General features: G+C 38.8%; 1 protein-coding gene across 2 annotated transcripts in view; it reads left to right on the top strand.

The window, feature by feature from the left end:
* LOC149237573 (mediator of RNA polymerase II transcription subunit 25-like) overlaps window positions 1-17690 on the top strand; it is a 387887-nt gene that overhangs the window by 19773 nt on the left and 350424 nt on the right. For both annotated transcript variants that reach the window (XR_016246301.1, XM_089372701.1), the window contains exon 2: window positions 3574-3604. Coding sequence is in view for 1 of the 2 variants with exons in the window: in XM_089372701.1 (XP_089228827.1) it covers window positions 3574-3604 (31 nt within the window). In the remaining variant the exon portion in view is untranslated. The remainder of the gene's footprint in view (window positions 1-3573; window positions 3605-17690) is intronic.

The following is a 17690-nucleotide window of genomic DNA, read 5'->3' as shown; positions in this document are numbered from 1 at the left end:
CAATTTTTTTCAAAGAAACAAATAAAGTAGAATTTTAGATTTCATTCAAAATCCAACACATTTATCAGTTTTTCAGGATTGGGGGATTGCAATGTTTCCATTGAATTTTGTCATGTATTATGATATGAAACTCGTATTTAATCAAGAGCACCAATCCCTCTATGTACCTTGATGTTAGTGACATTGGTTGTCGAACTCCTCTATCACGACCCTCCTAAAAATGTACGCATCACTCAAACAAAATCTTGACTTGACATGTTATTCTTTTTCTATCTTATGTTAATGCTTAGAGGGTGATATTAATGACAAAGATCCCTATACAAATACAGAGGTAATGACAAAGATACCTCTGGATATTAATGCTTAGAGGGTGATATTAATGACAAAGATCCTGATTTTCCAACAAGGCTAAAAAATTAGACATTTCTCGTGGTGGCAAGAGGTCCAAGCATAAGAAATAGATAATAGATTTACTTCTCTTTTCTAGTTTCTAGTAGTTTTTATAACTATTGACTCTTTCATATTTATTATGATATTTTTTTAAACAATATATGACAATTTAAGTTTGAAGTTGACAATTATAACTCATTAGTAATGAATTATGAATATGATGCTTCATGAAAGTTGAAAGTTGTTTCATTTCATTTCATTTTATAACATTTCATTTCATGTTAGAAATTATTTGTGTAATGGTTAGACTTAGCTTACAAGTACAACTTTGGGGATCAATGATGATAAATGTTATATATTGAATTTTGAAAGCTTGAAACTGTAAGATTGATGAATCATGAGACTCAATATGTTGTATGTTACTATGTTACTAACTTGTGGACGTGGTTGATGAAGATTATAACTTCTAGATGATTGATGTTATATGGTTCAATCTATGTTTTTTTTTATGTTTTTTATATCTAATTCATTATTCTACATGTGTTTGTTGACATACATGTATCAAAATATATAATATATATGTATTATATTAAAAAACGCTCCGGGATTCCCTCCCAAACCAGGAGCTTCTGAAAATGTCGCTCCCGCACCTGTTTTCGTTCCCGCTCCCCGCTTTCGCTCCCGCTCCCAAGTAACACTGATGTGGAATCTCCTGTGCATACCTGTGCTGTCCCAAGAATATCTCCCCTTCACCCTGCCAAACGTCCAATCCAAGGAAATAGTGCATAAGCCCTATATCCTTCATCTCAAACTCTTTTGCAAGATCTCTCTTGTAGTCACAAATGAGCTCCTCACCCCTGTCAATACAAATCATCAACGTATAACACAAGAATGAGAGGCTGGCCCTCAGCCACAATATAGTACAGGCTAGGGTCAACTTCACTCTTGGTGAAGCCCAATCCAAGAAGGTAGCTGTCTTTTTGGGCATACCATGCCCTCAGGGCCTGCTTGAGCCCATAAAGAGCTCTCTTCAGCCTGCACAGATGCATGTCTCTGCTAAAAGTATCAAATCCCTTAGGCTGCTCAACATATATCTCTTCCTCAACAACTCTGTTAAGGAAGGCGGTCTTCACATCCATTTGGTAGATCTTCCACCCCATTTGTGCTGCAATCGCTAGAATAGTCCTGATGGACGAATATTGGGCCACTGGTGTGAATGTCTCATCATAGTCTATGTTTTCGACCTGAGAGAACCCTTTGGCTTCCCCTTCCACCCTGAGAAGACCAAATTGCTGCAGGAACTTCCCCTGCGACTCGAACAGGAGACCTGAGAAAGGGATATTGAGTAGTAGGATACATAGGAGAACAATGGTCAACTTCACAAAGGCGTTCGACATCTGTGGGAGCTCTGGAAGGAAATGATCTACAATGCTTGAACTCACAATCATTTCATTGAAAATCAATAGGCAAACATTCTATGGATGCAATATCAAGATTCAAAACCTGTGTGCTTATTACCACCAGTGGATCAATGGACCAGATCGAAGTTTGACTTTCTCAGAGAAGGACGGAAGGAATGCAAACCTAGAGATCATGATATAAGATCATATATATTTATTTTGTATACGCATTACAGATTCTGTATAAGGTCAAGCCTATATGCATAACCTGCGACCTATCCATCTGTCGAGCCAACATATAACAATATCAAGTATTAATTATTATTTTTAATAATTTGACCGATTCAACATGACAAAACATTACACTACATTACATAGCATTTTACAACATTGCTGCCATACTGGACTGTAGAGCGCTTCTCGGCACAAAAAATTAAGTTAATGAAAATAAAATATAAGGCAATATCAACACTTTTTAAGAATTTAATGTGAACAGTTAAGTACAGTCTCATAGGAGTCAGTAGTTTTTTAATGACTTTGCAGGGTTTTCTTTGACTCTGCTTTTTTTCATGAAATTGGCAGCTTTTTGCTGGACTTGGCAGTTTTTTCGTGAGCCAGTAGGTCAAGTGGGGTCTTGGGTCAAACTGACACCCTTTTTGGGTGGGTCTGAGTTAGACCAAACTGTCGAGGGCAGCAGGCAGGTTGACTTGGTGGTTCTTGAGTTTATCTGCATAGTATTGGGAATATGTTGTGGAGAGTGAGGGAAGTCCTGATGTTAATTCCTTTGGTTAAGGGTGAGGGAAATCCTGTCTTGGGTCAAACTGACACCCATTTTGGGTGGGTCTGAGTTAGACCAAACTGTCCAGGGTGGCAGGCAGGTAGACTTGGTGGTTCTTGAGTTTACCTGTATAGTCTTGGGAGTTGGGACTATGTTGTGGAGGGTGAGGGAAGTCCTGATGCTAATTCCTTTGGTCAAGGGTGAGGGAAGTTCTGATGCTAATTCACACTAACACCTATTGATAGAATTTTCAGCTGTGTCTTAACTTGTATGCTCAGCTACTGCCAATATATAGTATTACAGGGCATAAATACATTTTCTTGTGATTAAATATTTTAACATTTCTTTTGTACAAATGCAAGTGTTTGAGATTGAAAAACGCCTGTGAACAGTTTCATGTCTTTCTGTCATGGGACCATCAATTATAATAAATGCAATGCCCTTACCATAAACTACATATTTTTTTTCTTTATTTGCATTTGATGCTGCATAGAAAACAGGGCTCTGAATGAACATGTATAAAATCAACTGAAGGCAACTTGTGCATGGAACCTCAAGGGTGGAACATTTAGGGTGTCATACTCTTACGAGATTTCTTGTACCATGCAGTTTAAATATGTATCTGCATTGTCTGAGAATGAATCGATATCATAAATTCTTATGGGATATTTACAATGTTGTAAGCAGATCAAAAGTGTTTGTCTGTGAATAATTTCCTGGAGCAGTTATTTTAATTCCTCTTAGTAGGAGGCTGCAGATGTTATCACTAAATAGTTTCAGCATTGTTTCATGTCTGCACATAGAATGATAGGATAAGCGATGCTTATACTGAAGAAACTTGTCCAGGATTGTGAGTCTTTGCTGTTGTGTGTTAACCTGTTTATCCAGAATTGAAAATGTGTATTCTCATGAAACTCTTCAACTTTGTAACGTTGTTATCATCATTCCAGAATGTTTTTGTTCCTGCTGTTTTTTTTCTTACTCTCTTGTATGAATTGCATGCAGGGTCTTTTCTGGAAATGAGATGGGTGAGCAGGTACAGTTGATTTGGAAGCAGTAATATTTATGTTTAAGAACTTCCTGTGAACGTACAAATAAATATTTTTATGCCAACCTTGTTTTCTATTGTGTTTTTGTTATTTAATGAGCTTCATTGTTTAAGACGAGTTTCATGTTGTTATTGCCAAAAATATCGCCCTGTAGACTGTCTTTGAAAGATAAAGCTTTTAAGCTTGAGCACATCTATTTATTTATTTGTTGAATTCTAAAGCTTCTTTCATTATGTTATCAGAAAATAAGAGTAGAGAGTTTCCACAACAAAATTGTGTTGATTGATCTCTTCAACAGCATAATTGTACATATATCAATACATCGAAGCTTGTCTAAAGATAGACTAGTTGAGAGATTATCTCAACCACACACCAATTTAGGAGCTAACCTAATTCTTGTCCAACAACCTCCTAAAGGATAAAACCACTCAAGAAGGTTACTTGCATAAAGACACACTTACCTACTAATAGAATAATGAACTTATTTGACTAAATACTAACACAAAAGACAATTATGAGTTACCTATTCCAATTTTCCTGCCTATTGAGTACTTGTCTTTATCTTGTCCAGTGAGGTCTTCACCATTATTTGGTCTACTTCAACAAATGCTTCTTTAGATGTAAAATATGCTTCCACACTGCAAAGTCTTCATTTGGTCTGACTTGGTATTTGCTTCTCATACCTTGAGCATAGAGTTTTCACTAAACTGTCAAAGTTTATATAAAGGAACAACCATCTACTGGAATAAATGGGTACCCAATTGCTATAACTACTGCTTTAGTAGTAATTCCTTCACATACATGGTTCATTCAACTCCTTGTTGAACTCTCCTTGAATGTGCAAACAAATCTCTCATCAATTTCCAAAAGCTAACTAGTGCAACTGATGCACTTTTCTATCTATTGACATTTGTTTCTTGAATCTTACTTGAATTTGAACACACCTGGTCCAAATATCATCCAAAGTCTACAGCCAATGAATGGCTCATCCAACATATGAATGTTAACAACTTTTTATACTGGTGAACAACCTCCCCTTTCAGGGAAACTCAACAATGAACATCAAACCTTCATCCATGTGTCTGATGCCACAGAACCATTGTTGAATACCATACCATGAGTTTAATGCAACATAACCAAACCAGGGGTATGCATGCCTATATAGGGCTTACAATCACATGCCCAAGTACATTATGCAAATTTTAAACCTTGCCTGAGATACCATAGAACCATAATACTTTCATTTGTTGATTTGTGCTTCTTTCATTCCTTTGAAGGCATGCACATACTTGGTGTCTTCATCTTTGTCTTCAATGATCTTTAACATGCAAAACAAACTTGTCCAATAATGGGGTGACTCATTCTAATATGGACCAATACTTGCAACATTAAGTTAGGTGACTAATGTTACTTATCACCACAGATATTTTCTTGAGAACTACACAATCTTGACCCTTTCTCTGCCATTGAGAGCTATTACCTGTTTTAGATAGTCGCTCTTACACTCCTCTCATATACTACTTTGTCAGAATAGAGAGACACTACCAAATGCCCCTTTCTCTATGACTTATGACAACCAACTATTTTCCATGTGATTGCACCATGGCACTGCTCTTGATAACCTCTAATTGACATCTTATTATGAACTTGGCAACTTTGAACCTTCACTTTGAACTTAGGATGTTTGGGTAGTACCCATTATGCATCCCCAACTTCTCAAGACAACAACTTATGCCCAATTACAAGACCATACTGTAATAGACTAGGGTAATTTTTGCCCTAGAGTCTCTTAGGATATTAGGTATTGAATAAAATTTTTCCAGTTGCAACAGCCAATATTCAAACAATCAATTGAAGCTGTAGTATTCTAGTGTAATTTTTTGACCTAGGGTTTCCGAGGAACACTAGGGTTTTTCAAACAAATCTCTTCTTTGATACAACAATTTGATACAATTAATGCATCCTCCAGTGGCAATGCTAGCATTCTTAATAATGCAACAGGCCATTTAATAGAATTAATCCATCCACAGTAATGTAAACAATGAACAGTACAATGACACCGTTCAATAGATCCACACAACTAAAAAATTTATGCTAGTTATAATTCCACATAGTAAGATCCATGTTCCAATAAGCCAAACTTAATTCATCAATGTAGTGTTTGCCCTAACCAGGAACCAATTCAATAAGCAAGAAAACCCTTGTGCGAAGTTACATCCGCCTCAAGTTTGCTTTTGACTTCTGTTCTGTACTAAAATCGGGTCTGTGATTTTCGTCTTTGCTACAGAAACTGAATTTCGTGACTACAGAAAACCTTAGTTGGAACTGTAATTTTCGGCCTTACTGCAGGAGCCGGATTTCAGGAGTTCGGGAGCACTTTAGTTTTCCCACAAAGATACCACAGAAGGGTTTTTATTCGCAGAAAATATAATTGTCCTGCCCAGAACGTCACTCAAATCATCCTCAGATGATCTTTCCTTTCCCAGAACCACGATTTTCTTGCACAGATCCTTTTGCAGTGGCACAGACCTTGTTTTAGTGCCCCAGAGACCTTGTCTTGCTCAGAGAATCTGTCACTATGCCATAGAGAGCTCGATTTCCTCCTGAACTTCAGTACCTCAGACCTTCTTCATAGAACTTGTCTTCTTAGAAAGAATTCAAGTTAGTCAGCTTCAGATAGGTGTTGCCATAGAATAGAGTTTGACTTGATAATCTTCCTTCAAACCAGAGATCCTTCCAATAACCTGTCCCATAACAAAATAAAAATAATTTATCAACTAGGGTGGAATCCTTCAGCACTGAAATTGATAGGGAGAAAAGGGGTCTTAAAACCCTCAGACCCTCAAGCTAAAAAAACAGAGAGATAATCCAATCCAATGATGATCCAAATGAATTCAACCCTCTTATATTTACAGTTTTTCTTGAGAGGGGGTCTATCCTTAATTAATTGAGTAAAATTTACTCCAAATCCCAACTTTGGGTTTCTTTGCCCAGCTGCCCAAGACTTGCCCAGACATTGGGTATTTTGGGGTTTTCCCCTTTATCAAAGACTATAGCCTATGGGGATCTATAGGCTACTGTCTCTTGGACAATTAATTTCTCAGGAACATTACAGTGCTCCATTCCCGACATTGCTTGTCCTCAAGCAATGACAGGTTCTGCTGTTGCCCACTTTGTTCTCCTTCTTTGATATTTAAAGTTAGATCAAGTAGATATTCAGCCCTTTTGATGACTTGTAATTTATGTTCCTTTGTCATTTCTTCGCTAACAAGTTGCAGTTGCCCGTTTTCAACTGAAAATACCACAATTGGGCCTCTAACTGGTCCATTGTCCTCATCATACTCATACGTTGCCCCTGCATAATAATATAAATTGTTGTCATTTGTGAATGAACAACTCAGGATGCGGCATGTTGGTTCATTAGCGTCAAGGTTATGTGATGAAACACTTTCACATCTTTTATCATAAAAAATATGCGCAAAATTGTTCGCTCTTTTCCTCTGATCACAATTATGCTTCTTGGCGCAGTCAGTGAATGAGTGAGACTGCTCTTGATAGCAAATGCGATAACCCTGTTCCCCAAGATGTACAAAGGAGACATGAAGTCTCTGAGTTTTCTTCCTCAACCCAATAACAAGCTTGTCTTTACAATTGCAACAGTTGCCTTGACAATGGGAGCGTTGAGAGATGAGGGAATCTTATGTAGAGATGGTCAGAATGAGTGTATGAAGTTGATCAACAATACTTTGATGTGGGCACTGTCATGATTTTGATCTGTTCTAATCATCAGATGGTCATATCTCAGAGATTTGACACTATCATATTCCTTTCCATGCTGTAGATCAGGGGTTTGCTTGATAATTTGTATCGCAACGTTTTTCATAATCTTTCTATGTCTAGCTTCCCTTAAATTCAACAGCACACCATAGTGGGTTCGACCAGCAACAACTAACCCTGCCATAGCAAGGGTCTTAGCTGAATCTCCCTCTCCAGAACTCCTACCACCTGCATTATTTGTATCATGCTTGGTGATACCAGCCAACCTTTGTCTTTTGATTCCATCAGTTTTCTTAAAATCCTTGCTTTGTTTGAAGTCTGCCCATGACAATATGTTCTCAACCACTCCACATTTTGCCACTTTCTTCAATAATTCTTGAGAGAGTTCACACTTCGAACCAAAGCTGTTCTGGCGAGTTGTCAGTGTCTCCTTCATTTGGGAGTCAAGAGCAGGACTGTCAATTAAAGAATTGACAAAGATCCATAAATGGTCCTTGATCGTATGTGCTTTCACTGCAGCATTCTTGTTCTTCTTATTTACAATGTTCATCATATGGGTCATTATCTGGTTGGCTACTAAATCCATGTGAGAACCACCTTTAATGGTAGCTACTCCATTAACAAAGCTGACCTGTTGAAACTATCCAGCACTTAAGCTCACTTAAATCTCCCATCTGCCGATTACTTCTTTATAGACAGGGTCTGGATTATGGATGGCAGCTTTCATCAATCCATGAGAACCTTCTGCTAAATAGGTGCTCAAAGCTTTCAGCCCGGGACGAGAACCATACCATGCAGCATAAAACTGTGAGTGCTGAGCATCAACACTAACAGCAACTCCATTTGGTCTTCTAAAGAAAATGGGAACAAAAATTTGACCTCTAGACATATAATATGTCTTGGCAGCAGAATTTATTATTTGATTATTAACCTGCATGGCAAGATTGAAGGTCATGAACTCCATAATTGGTCGAACCCTGTTACCGCTCAAACTAGCAGGGATCCTAGAGGGGCACTTGCTAGGTCAAGAGAAACAATGAAGCTAAAGCCCACTGTCACCACAGCTAAAGCTTCCTACTCTTTACGGACTTTCACCGATGGAAAGAGACCCGGTATATAGAGAATCACTTATGAAGGATAAATCAACTAAGATGGATGTGAGGTGATCTCGATGACCCTTTCCTAAGAGAGACTCAAGAGTGAGACTTGCTTGCTTCTTAAGCAAGGTGCAAGGTTCTCTAGGATTGGGGAATAGGGATTTGAGGGCTTAGCTTAGGGAATGTGACTTGTAAAGGAGTTTCCTAAACCCTAAAGTCCTTGTGGAACTTGGTTTCCCAAGTGGTTTTTGAAGAGTTGACTTTGATAAGGTATGGGACCACACGAGACCAAGTGGACCCAGGTTAGGTCAAGAGGAGGGAGTTTAGCAACCAATGATGAGCTTGACCTAAACAAGGAAGAGAAAGGGATCAAAGAAAGGATCTTCACTTAAAGGTGCTAAAATGATCCCTATGAGCAAAATCGATCTCAAGGCTAGGGCTTGGGATATCTCACAATCCCACTGTCGGAATTCCTTCAAATTTGGAGGAGACCTAGGAGACACACCAACACAGAAATGCCCAAGAGATCAAAGTTTTTCTATGGGTAGTTTGTCGGGAAAATGATGCCCTAGGATCCCCAATGTGGCTAGACCTAGAATAAAGAAGAAAAGGTGAAGAAAAATGGTTCTTAAAGTGATCACCTTATGGTAGACCAATGCCTAATCCTTTGGGGAGATTGGAGTCAAGAAGAATAATGAGAATGAACTTTGTTTCTAGGTCAAGGAGGCTTCAAGGACTACTTCGCTTAGCATTAGGGCAAAAGAGAGTGACCTTAAAGCTTTATACTTTGTTTTGCAAGATGAGATGGCTTATCAAGATGAATTCAACCATAGAATTATCCCTAGGAAAATTTGTTCAACATACATGGCCCATACATAGAGAGATGTTATCTAGAAACAATAATTCCACAATTTCGCAATAATGCATGCAACATTTAGCCCTAGTATAGTGAAAATCCTATTATCAATGTATGTGACAAAGTAAAAGAAAGAATAACATTAAATTTGTATTTACATGTAAGAGAATATATCCAACCATCAACAAATTGCCAATCAAGAAGCTCCAAGATAAGAATAGATAATCCAAACATCAAAATTCATTCCATTCTCCCAAATTTTGTCCACCAAGAAGGAATAGTGAAAATCTCTAAAGAGATACAAGTTAAAACCAAGTGATGTTGCTAAAATGAATCCTCATCCCTTCTAATGAGTTTGATTTAGCTGCCCACAGTAGCCCCTAAAATAAAATAATGTGCAAAACGACTAACTTTTGTTGACAAGCCCACCAAATTAGCTCTTAAACAAAAGAATAAGCCTCTCAAGAGGTCGAATGATCAATAATACATGTCGTTGGGCCTTTTAAGAAACCTGATGAAGTCCATAAGTGCCACAATGATGAATAAGACTCCCAAAAGTAGTGGACAAGGGGTTGGCCCCTTGTTCTCCAAATAATAAACCTGTGGTGCTCCCAATGGGTGTGAGGGCACACAAGTAACCTCATGGGTCTCCAAGTAGATCGAAGATGCTTGTAGACCATCTGTAAGGGCTCAGATGATGGTGTAAGTGATGCCACATCAACATACAAGTCCTGGGTCATCTGCCAAGTGCATGGTACAACTGTGGGGCTGACTAGGCATGGTGAACTAGGTGCATCTTCTTCGTCCAATAGGTGAATCTCGAGCAATCTCTGAACATCTTTGGGGATCCATGGAGTGTTGTCTACTGCTATGGAGGCCCATGGCTCTCTACACACACCCTACATGTGCCAATGTAGCCCTCTGGAGGGTTAGGACCTTGTATAGGGAGACCAAACTCAAAATGGAGACCATCTGCAATCTTGCATAAGATCCAATGCGTCCCCTAGCTTTCCAGTACAACAAGTCATTAAACGAAATCGAGTTAAAGAGCTTACAAACCATGGACAATAGGTGGGCACTTCATAATGGCACGCCCTTCCATAGTGGGCTTTGGCATGTGCTAATGTCTACAAGCTCCAAATGGGGCTAACCAAGTATCCTATTAGGTGGTTTCTACTTTTAAAGGGGATAGTATGTTCGAGGTACATCCCTCAAAGGGTGGTGGCATGTGATAAAGAAATGAATGGGCCACATGTTGGGGTACAAGGGTAGCTAATAAAAGGGAAGCCCACACTTGTGTATATAATATATAGGAGGGAGCAATCGTTGTGCACGAGGTGCCTTGACCTTGATTTTTCCACCCTTCTTTATATGCCTTTTGCCTTTTATGATTTTTCTTTAATTAATTGCTCGGGGCTCAAGGGATAAGAGCATGATGTGTAAGGTATAGCAGTGGATACCCCCTTTAAGGTAGGGCAGTTCATTGCCTACTAGGGGTTGGGACAATCATGGGTTCCTGAATGATAAAGGAGGCTCATCTAGGGCCTATAGGAACTAGGGTGATGGCCATGATGATGGGGTAGAGCTCATGTATTGGCTTTTGCCCACGTGCTAAATGTGTTTGTCTCGGCCATATTTTTCATTTTGTGGTATATTTTCTTGTTGAATGTGGCCAATTATGCTTTTACTTTTCTTTTAAGCTGCATCAACCTCCAGGGCATCATTCCAGGCCCGACCCAAGGTGTGGGCAAGGGGAGGGGGAAAGCTAGCCCTATGTGGACGCAGTGGAGGAATGTGGACCCAGGTGGGATAAATGATGAATGGGGTTATAATGAGTGGAAGGGGAGTGATATATGCAGATGAGGGAGCGAGACCACACAACCAAAATCAAGGTTTCCCATGTAGTACCATCCCTAAAGCCCAAAGGTCAGTAAAAGAGATCCCACAGGACTAGGGTCCAAGGTTAACATCCAAAAGAGGTCTAGGGGACAGGAGCACAAACCTAGCCCATTCCTTTCGTTGAATGCCCACATTAATCCATGCCCAAAAGTATCCATGATAAGCAAACTACAATACTCAATTACCAAATGACAAGGCATACCTTTAGGTTCGGGAGGCCCACCTTCAAACATATGATCATGACAAATGGGTGAGGGACCACATGGCTGGCTTAGGTGGCGGAGAAATGGCACAACGAGCTAGTTGGTGGCTGCAAGGGGCTGTTGGTTGCCGGTTGAGGACCATCTTGAAGAAATTTTTTCTCCTAGGGATATCACCCACAAAATGGTGGGTAACAAACCCCACTGAGAAACATGGCTTCCAGGAATTCACTTTGCTGGATTGGGAAAGTTGTATGACCTACTAGCTAGCTTGAAGTGAGTCATCCTGCCCCCCTCTGTTACTAGAATACATTTTCTTGGCCTTCTGGAGCTTGATCTAACCTCTGACAACTTTGCAAACCTTATTTGGGCAACTCGCACTAGGTTTCTCGCTACTCGTACTGGCTATTCAACCTTCATGCAGAACTATTGCGGCCTCCCTGCTCAGTTGCTCTGCTGCTGGGAATCTCTGTTGGAATACTCTGTTGCTGTTTTCTCAATCTCACTCCTACTTTTCTTTTGGCTCGAAATCTTCTTCCTTGCTCAATTTCTGCAGCTGGATAGTTCAATTTGCCAAGGAACTCACTGTCCCTATGTCTCACTGCTATGCTCAAGTGTGTCTTCTCGATCCCCATCGACCCGCTCTTATAATATCTCATCGGATCACCAACGACCATGATTAAATCGTTATCAATGGCTAAGATCATCTCAAACTAATTCATGTGAGTTTCTAGAGCTTTCTCACCTTTCTTTAATTAATTGCTATTAATTAACCAGTTTTTCTAAGTTAGACTTAGGAAAAATTTTAAATGATGGTCAATTAATTTAATTAAGGTGTTTCACAAGCTTAACTCACGAAACCTTTTCTGGGTTTTGGAGATCTCATGTTCCTTAGTTTCTTGGACACAAATCAAGACTAGAACACCTGCCCAATGCTACAAAAACTAACACTCCCTCTTAGCGAGTGTAACACCTTCCTCCCAGGCCTACCCAAAGTAACCATACCAATGAAACGAGAGGCTACTATGATCCGATTCGACCTCCTATGTGACCTTAAGGAAGTGGAATCGACGGAACATCACATACAGTCATCCAACCTCATCAACATAACCCTCAGGAGACAAGTCAGCCATTGTGACAGCATGTCCCTGGGTACCATTGCTGTTCTGGACCTCTTAGGCCATAGTCAATCTCATGCTATGGGCAAGGGAGCGACCAGAAACCCAAAGTCGCTCTCATTGGCCTGCATGCCAGCGACTATGGACCAATCTTGCTAGTTCTGTGCTAGCGACCTTGGGATTCAAGCCACTTTTTCAGGCCCAGAGCCCAGGCCACTGTCTAGAATGGAATGATAGCTTGAAATCAAGAAAAGTACATGGAAACAATGAAGCAAAAGCAATAAACTCAACAAGACCTTAACTAGACCCCTACTAGCCATGATAGGCATTTCGTCAAACATATCATCGACATGTAACCTACAGGTGTAAACAACAGAATTAAGTGTAGGGATCTCATACTTATCTGAGAATCGCTATGAACCATTGTTCCCTCATGCCATTTGCTGCATTATCATCTATTAGGTCATAGACACATTATCCATTCATGTACAAGTAAAAACATGCTGAGAGCCATACATAACTGCTGTCACAAAATGTACATATAACCAGCATAATAGGAACAAAAATACCATGAACATATCAACCATCAAAATCCATATATACATCAGTACATTTTCACATGAAAATCAAGGGAATGAATTTCTCATTAATGAATGCAATAAACCAACTGGAGATGGGACTACTACGTTCCACCCGATTGTAGAATGGCTGAGCCAAATCTCTCTTCAACCATTCATCCTCGTGCCATATTCCAAACATGAATGTGGGATCTCATAGAACACATCAATCAAAACTCATCCAGGGCTTCTAGAGGCCATCCACCTCAACCCATCAAACAGTGATTCCACCTCACGGTCGGACATCACAAAACCATCATCAGATTGGTCTCCATCCAAGCCTTCCAGGGCTTCCAAAGCGTTTGTCCAACCAAGGCTTCCAGAACTAGTAATTCAACCCACAACTTATACAGGGCTTCCAGAGTGTTTGTCCAACCAAGGGTTCCAGGACTAGTAACTCAACCCACCAAGGGTTCAGAGTGTTTGTCCAACCAAGGCTTCATGAGCATTTGTCCAACCAAGGCTTCCAAAACTAGTAACTCAACCCACAACTTATACAGGGCTTCCAGAGCATTTGTCCAACCAAGGGTTCCAGGACTAGTAACCCAACCCACCAAGGGTTCAGAGTGTTTGTCCAACCAAGGCTTCCAGGACTAGTAACTCAACCCAAGCTGTTACAGGGCTTCCAGAGCATTTGTTCAACCAAGGCTTCCAGGACTAATAACTTAACCCAAGCTAAGGAAACATGAGAACCAACCAAAAACAAAACCATGAAAGTAAACCTACAATCACCATAGCTATTTAGGAAATGGCAAGGCTAGGAAATCTACTGTCGATCCAGGCAATTCTCTATGCCAATGATAGATCACATTTAAGAAACCACATGCATATGCCATACATGCCAAAACTAGTGAAGAAATCATACATGCAACTCGGTACTTGCAAGCAAGTCTGATGTAGTTGCTGATGCCAATGCCGCCTTGCGCTTTCTTGCTCTTCCTTTGCCTTCTTGCTCCAAGAATCCAAGTATGCCACACCTTCCAAGAGTGCTCCAAGAAAACTCTAAGTCTCCAAGAGTATGAGAGAGAGAGAGAATAATGAGAGAGTTCCAATGTTGAATTGACAAAAGGTTGATCCTCATAAGAATTCCTATGGATGAGGCCTCTATTTTATTCATTTTCCATAATTTTCCTTCATTTTCCTCCTCACATGCAATCTGTGACCTTTCACCTCCTTTTTCTCCTAATTTCCATTATTTTCATAAATAAATGTGCCAAAAATGCCTTTTTGCCTTTTAATGCCTTAACCATTGCCTTTGCCAATTTCCTTAGCCATAAACAACGAAATGAACACCCCCTAGGATGTCTTGCTCAACATTCAGCTTGGAATAAGTGTCCCATTCCTCCGGGATTATTGTTTTTAACTTTTATTACATGGAATTTTCACTAGGGCTATTACAGAACCCTTCCCCTTAGGAGACACCGTCCTCGGTGTTCAATCACACATATACTTCAACAACATGCTGAAAGAAGACATACTGCTCATGGAGCTTTATAACACAACTCGATGCAGTATGTTGTCGCACAAAGTGTCTAGGCATCGTGACAATGCTCAGAGTAAGGGATGTCACTCTAATCCTTACTCACTCCGTTTATACTCTCTCCTAGACGAGTCAAGGGGGGTAGTCCCTAAGGTGAATGAATGAGGATAGCCTGTGGAACACAGGCTCTAGGAGACTTAAGGTTGAACAACTTGATGGATGTAGACAAGTCCTGGTTAACTGAGATGAATAGATCAAACAAATAAGACACAACCACAAGATATAAATGATTATAGACCAGTGCCTTTATATTCAATTAACCATAGACTAAATAAAAACAAATTATCCAGAGCAATTTATAAATGTGGCGAAAGTGACGATCATGAATGATTAAATGTAAATGCCCAAAACTTTATCATGCAAAATTTTCTAGCAATTAAATCCCATGAAGAATTATGAAACTTAAGTACTAAGCAGTGATTCTAGATTTGAAATTTTTTTCTTCAATAACCTAGATCTAGAAAAAATTATCTTTCTCCTATAGTCAATGATTTTAAAACATTAATCGCACTTGACAATAGAGAAATCACTACCACAAAATTTAAAATTTTACACTTAACACAAAAGACACCAAGGAACTTTAGATTAGAATTTTAATTATCCCTTAGGTAAGTTTAATGTGCTAAGTTTATGAAGCAAATTTAATGTGGCAATTAAATTTTTAAATGTGACCAAAAATAAAAATCAAAAGTACTTAATTAAATTTAAATTTTTATGGGCCGTAGGCCACATTAAAATTAAAATTTTTTAAATGTGAGGGCACAAATTCCCCTTTTGATTTATTTCATTCAATTTCAAAGTCACCAATTATTTTTTTTGTTTAATTTTTTAGATTTCTTAATGTTTTTTAAATGAAAAAAAAAACGAAAAAAAAATCAAAACACAAATTCACAAGTAAAAAATAAAAAAGAAAAAGTGCAAAAAAATAAAATTAAACCCAACAATTTGAGAAGTAAATCAAATGAAATCGAATTTTATAAACCTAAACCTAACTCATGCACAAAATATAAAACGAAATGAGGCAAAAAAAAGTCGAATGTTTGTTGTGTGTGCAGTGCAAGTCGAGAGCGCAGTGGCGACGACAAGAGGAGCTTCGATGAGCACCGAGCAAGGATACACAGGTCTTGGCAGTGGGTTGAGAGGGAGTAGGCAGCCGAGAGGGAAGCGCTGTAGGCTTGCAGGGACAGAGGCGAAGCGACGGGGAAGGAGGCTGCGGATGGAGGAGCTTGCTGAGAAAGAGACGCAGGTTAGCGAGTTGGGTTAAGGGAGTCGTGATGCAGATGAATAGGGAGGAAGGAGCCGTGGGTTAGGGGATGAAGGCATAAGAAACAAGGGGATGCGGGCAATGGTGAAGGATCGAGGGCGAGGAGAGAAGGAGCAATGACAGGGATGAGCACGCTGAGGAAAAACGCAGTCAAAACGAAGACTGCGATTTGGCAGAGAGCGTTCAGAACTCGATTTGCAGGTGCAGCAGATAAAGGATGGCAGAGGATGGGGGAAAAATTCGAAATTTTTTGCAGCAAGAAAGATAAAAAACCCCAGGCAACAGTCCTAGGCAGTCAACAGTAGCCTCAGAAAACCCAAAATAAACCCTGAAAAAAACGAATTTCACACCAATATATTTTTATGCTTTAGATTTGACATTGAAATCCTTATAAAAATTTCCAGATCTACAAAATTTTAAAACCCTTGGATTGCAAAAAAGCTGAATAATACCCCTGCAAAGTGATATTGAGGCCAGATCTTACCCTGCAGGGCCTAGATCTGACTTCAAAAAAAAATATTTCTTCAGATCTACAGCGACAAATGACAATAACACCCAGAAATGATATATACAATGATGAAATTAAAAAAAAACCAAAAACCTAGTTAAATTACAATAATTACAAGCTGAAGGCTCTAAGTAGCCAGATTTATAATTATGCTGCACAGAAATTAAAAGACTCTTTAAATTTTAAAGGAGGTGCTAACTCGAAACCCTTCGTGCATCACCAACAAAAATCTTATGATAAGCTTGAAGCTAATTTAGTTGGGCTCTTCAGAAAATATGGATTGGGAGTTGGTTGGTTCAACTGAAAACTTCCCCTAACGCCCGATGATCTAAATCAGGATTTTTCTGCAAAACTCGATTCAACCATTAAAAATAGAGCGAGAAAATAATAATAAAACTTAGACAAATAGAGATATTTGCTATTATGTTCAAAATTTAAATTATTATTCAAACCCCAGCGACTGAGCAAGATACCTGTACTCAAATCACTCTTTAGAAGCTATCATCAATGGCTTTAGAAAAATATATGCATGAAAATAACACATCTTACAGTATTCCCATGAAGAGTAACACTAGTAGAATTTAACCCCAAAGTCTTTCTTCATTATCCAAAAAAAAGATTACACTAGAGCTTCTTGTTAAACACACGACTCAAAGATCGAATAGATCAGCTCACAAATGACTTCCTATTTAAAGATAAATCCTTCAACGACTAGTTCAAGTGATTATCGTCAAAACAATCTTGACTGTTGATGAAGATTAAAATTTATTTTAATCTCATCTGTCGAAATATTAAAATATTTGGGAAAATTCGAAATTTTTAATTAAATGCATTTAAAAAGATCAAAAATAGAATTTTTGAGTTAATTTTCCAAAAAATTTGACTTTGACTTAACCCCTAGGGATCAAAGGTTTAAAACTTATCAAAATAATTAATTTACTTTAGTCCCTGGACCTCTTAAAATTTAATTTTTTAGGACCGACGAATTTTGCTTCTGGAAAATTTAAATTTACCTAGGACCTATAATTAATTAAATTTCTTGTTTGGGATTTTAATTAATTTTTGGCCAGAAAATTTAATTAATTAATCTATGAGGGGATAAATTATTTTTGAAACCCTCAAGACACTTTACATCATGATTTTCATATTTTTTTTATGTCATAAGGGGGAAAACCCATTTGTAAAAGACCCTCACAG

This window comes from Pinus tabuliformis, chromosome 8 (assembly GCF_031772625.1).
Source record: "Pinus tabuliformis cultivar Carrire ecotype Pingquan chromosome 8, CPIR1, whole genome shotgun sequence".
Taxonomy (NCBI): Eukaryota; Viridiplantae; Streptophyta; class Pinopsida; order Pinales; family Pinaceae; genus Pinus; species Pinus tabuliformis.
This window is presented reverse-complemented; position numbering and strand designations above follow the sequence as displayed.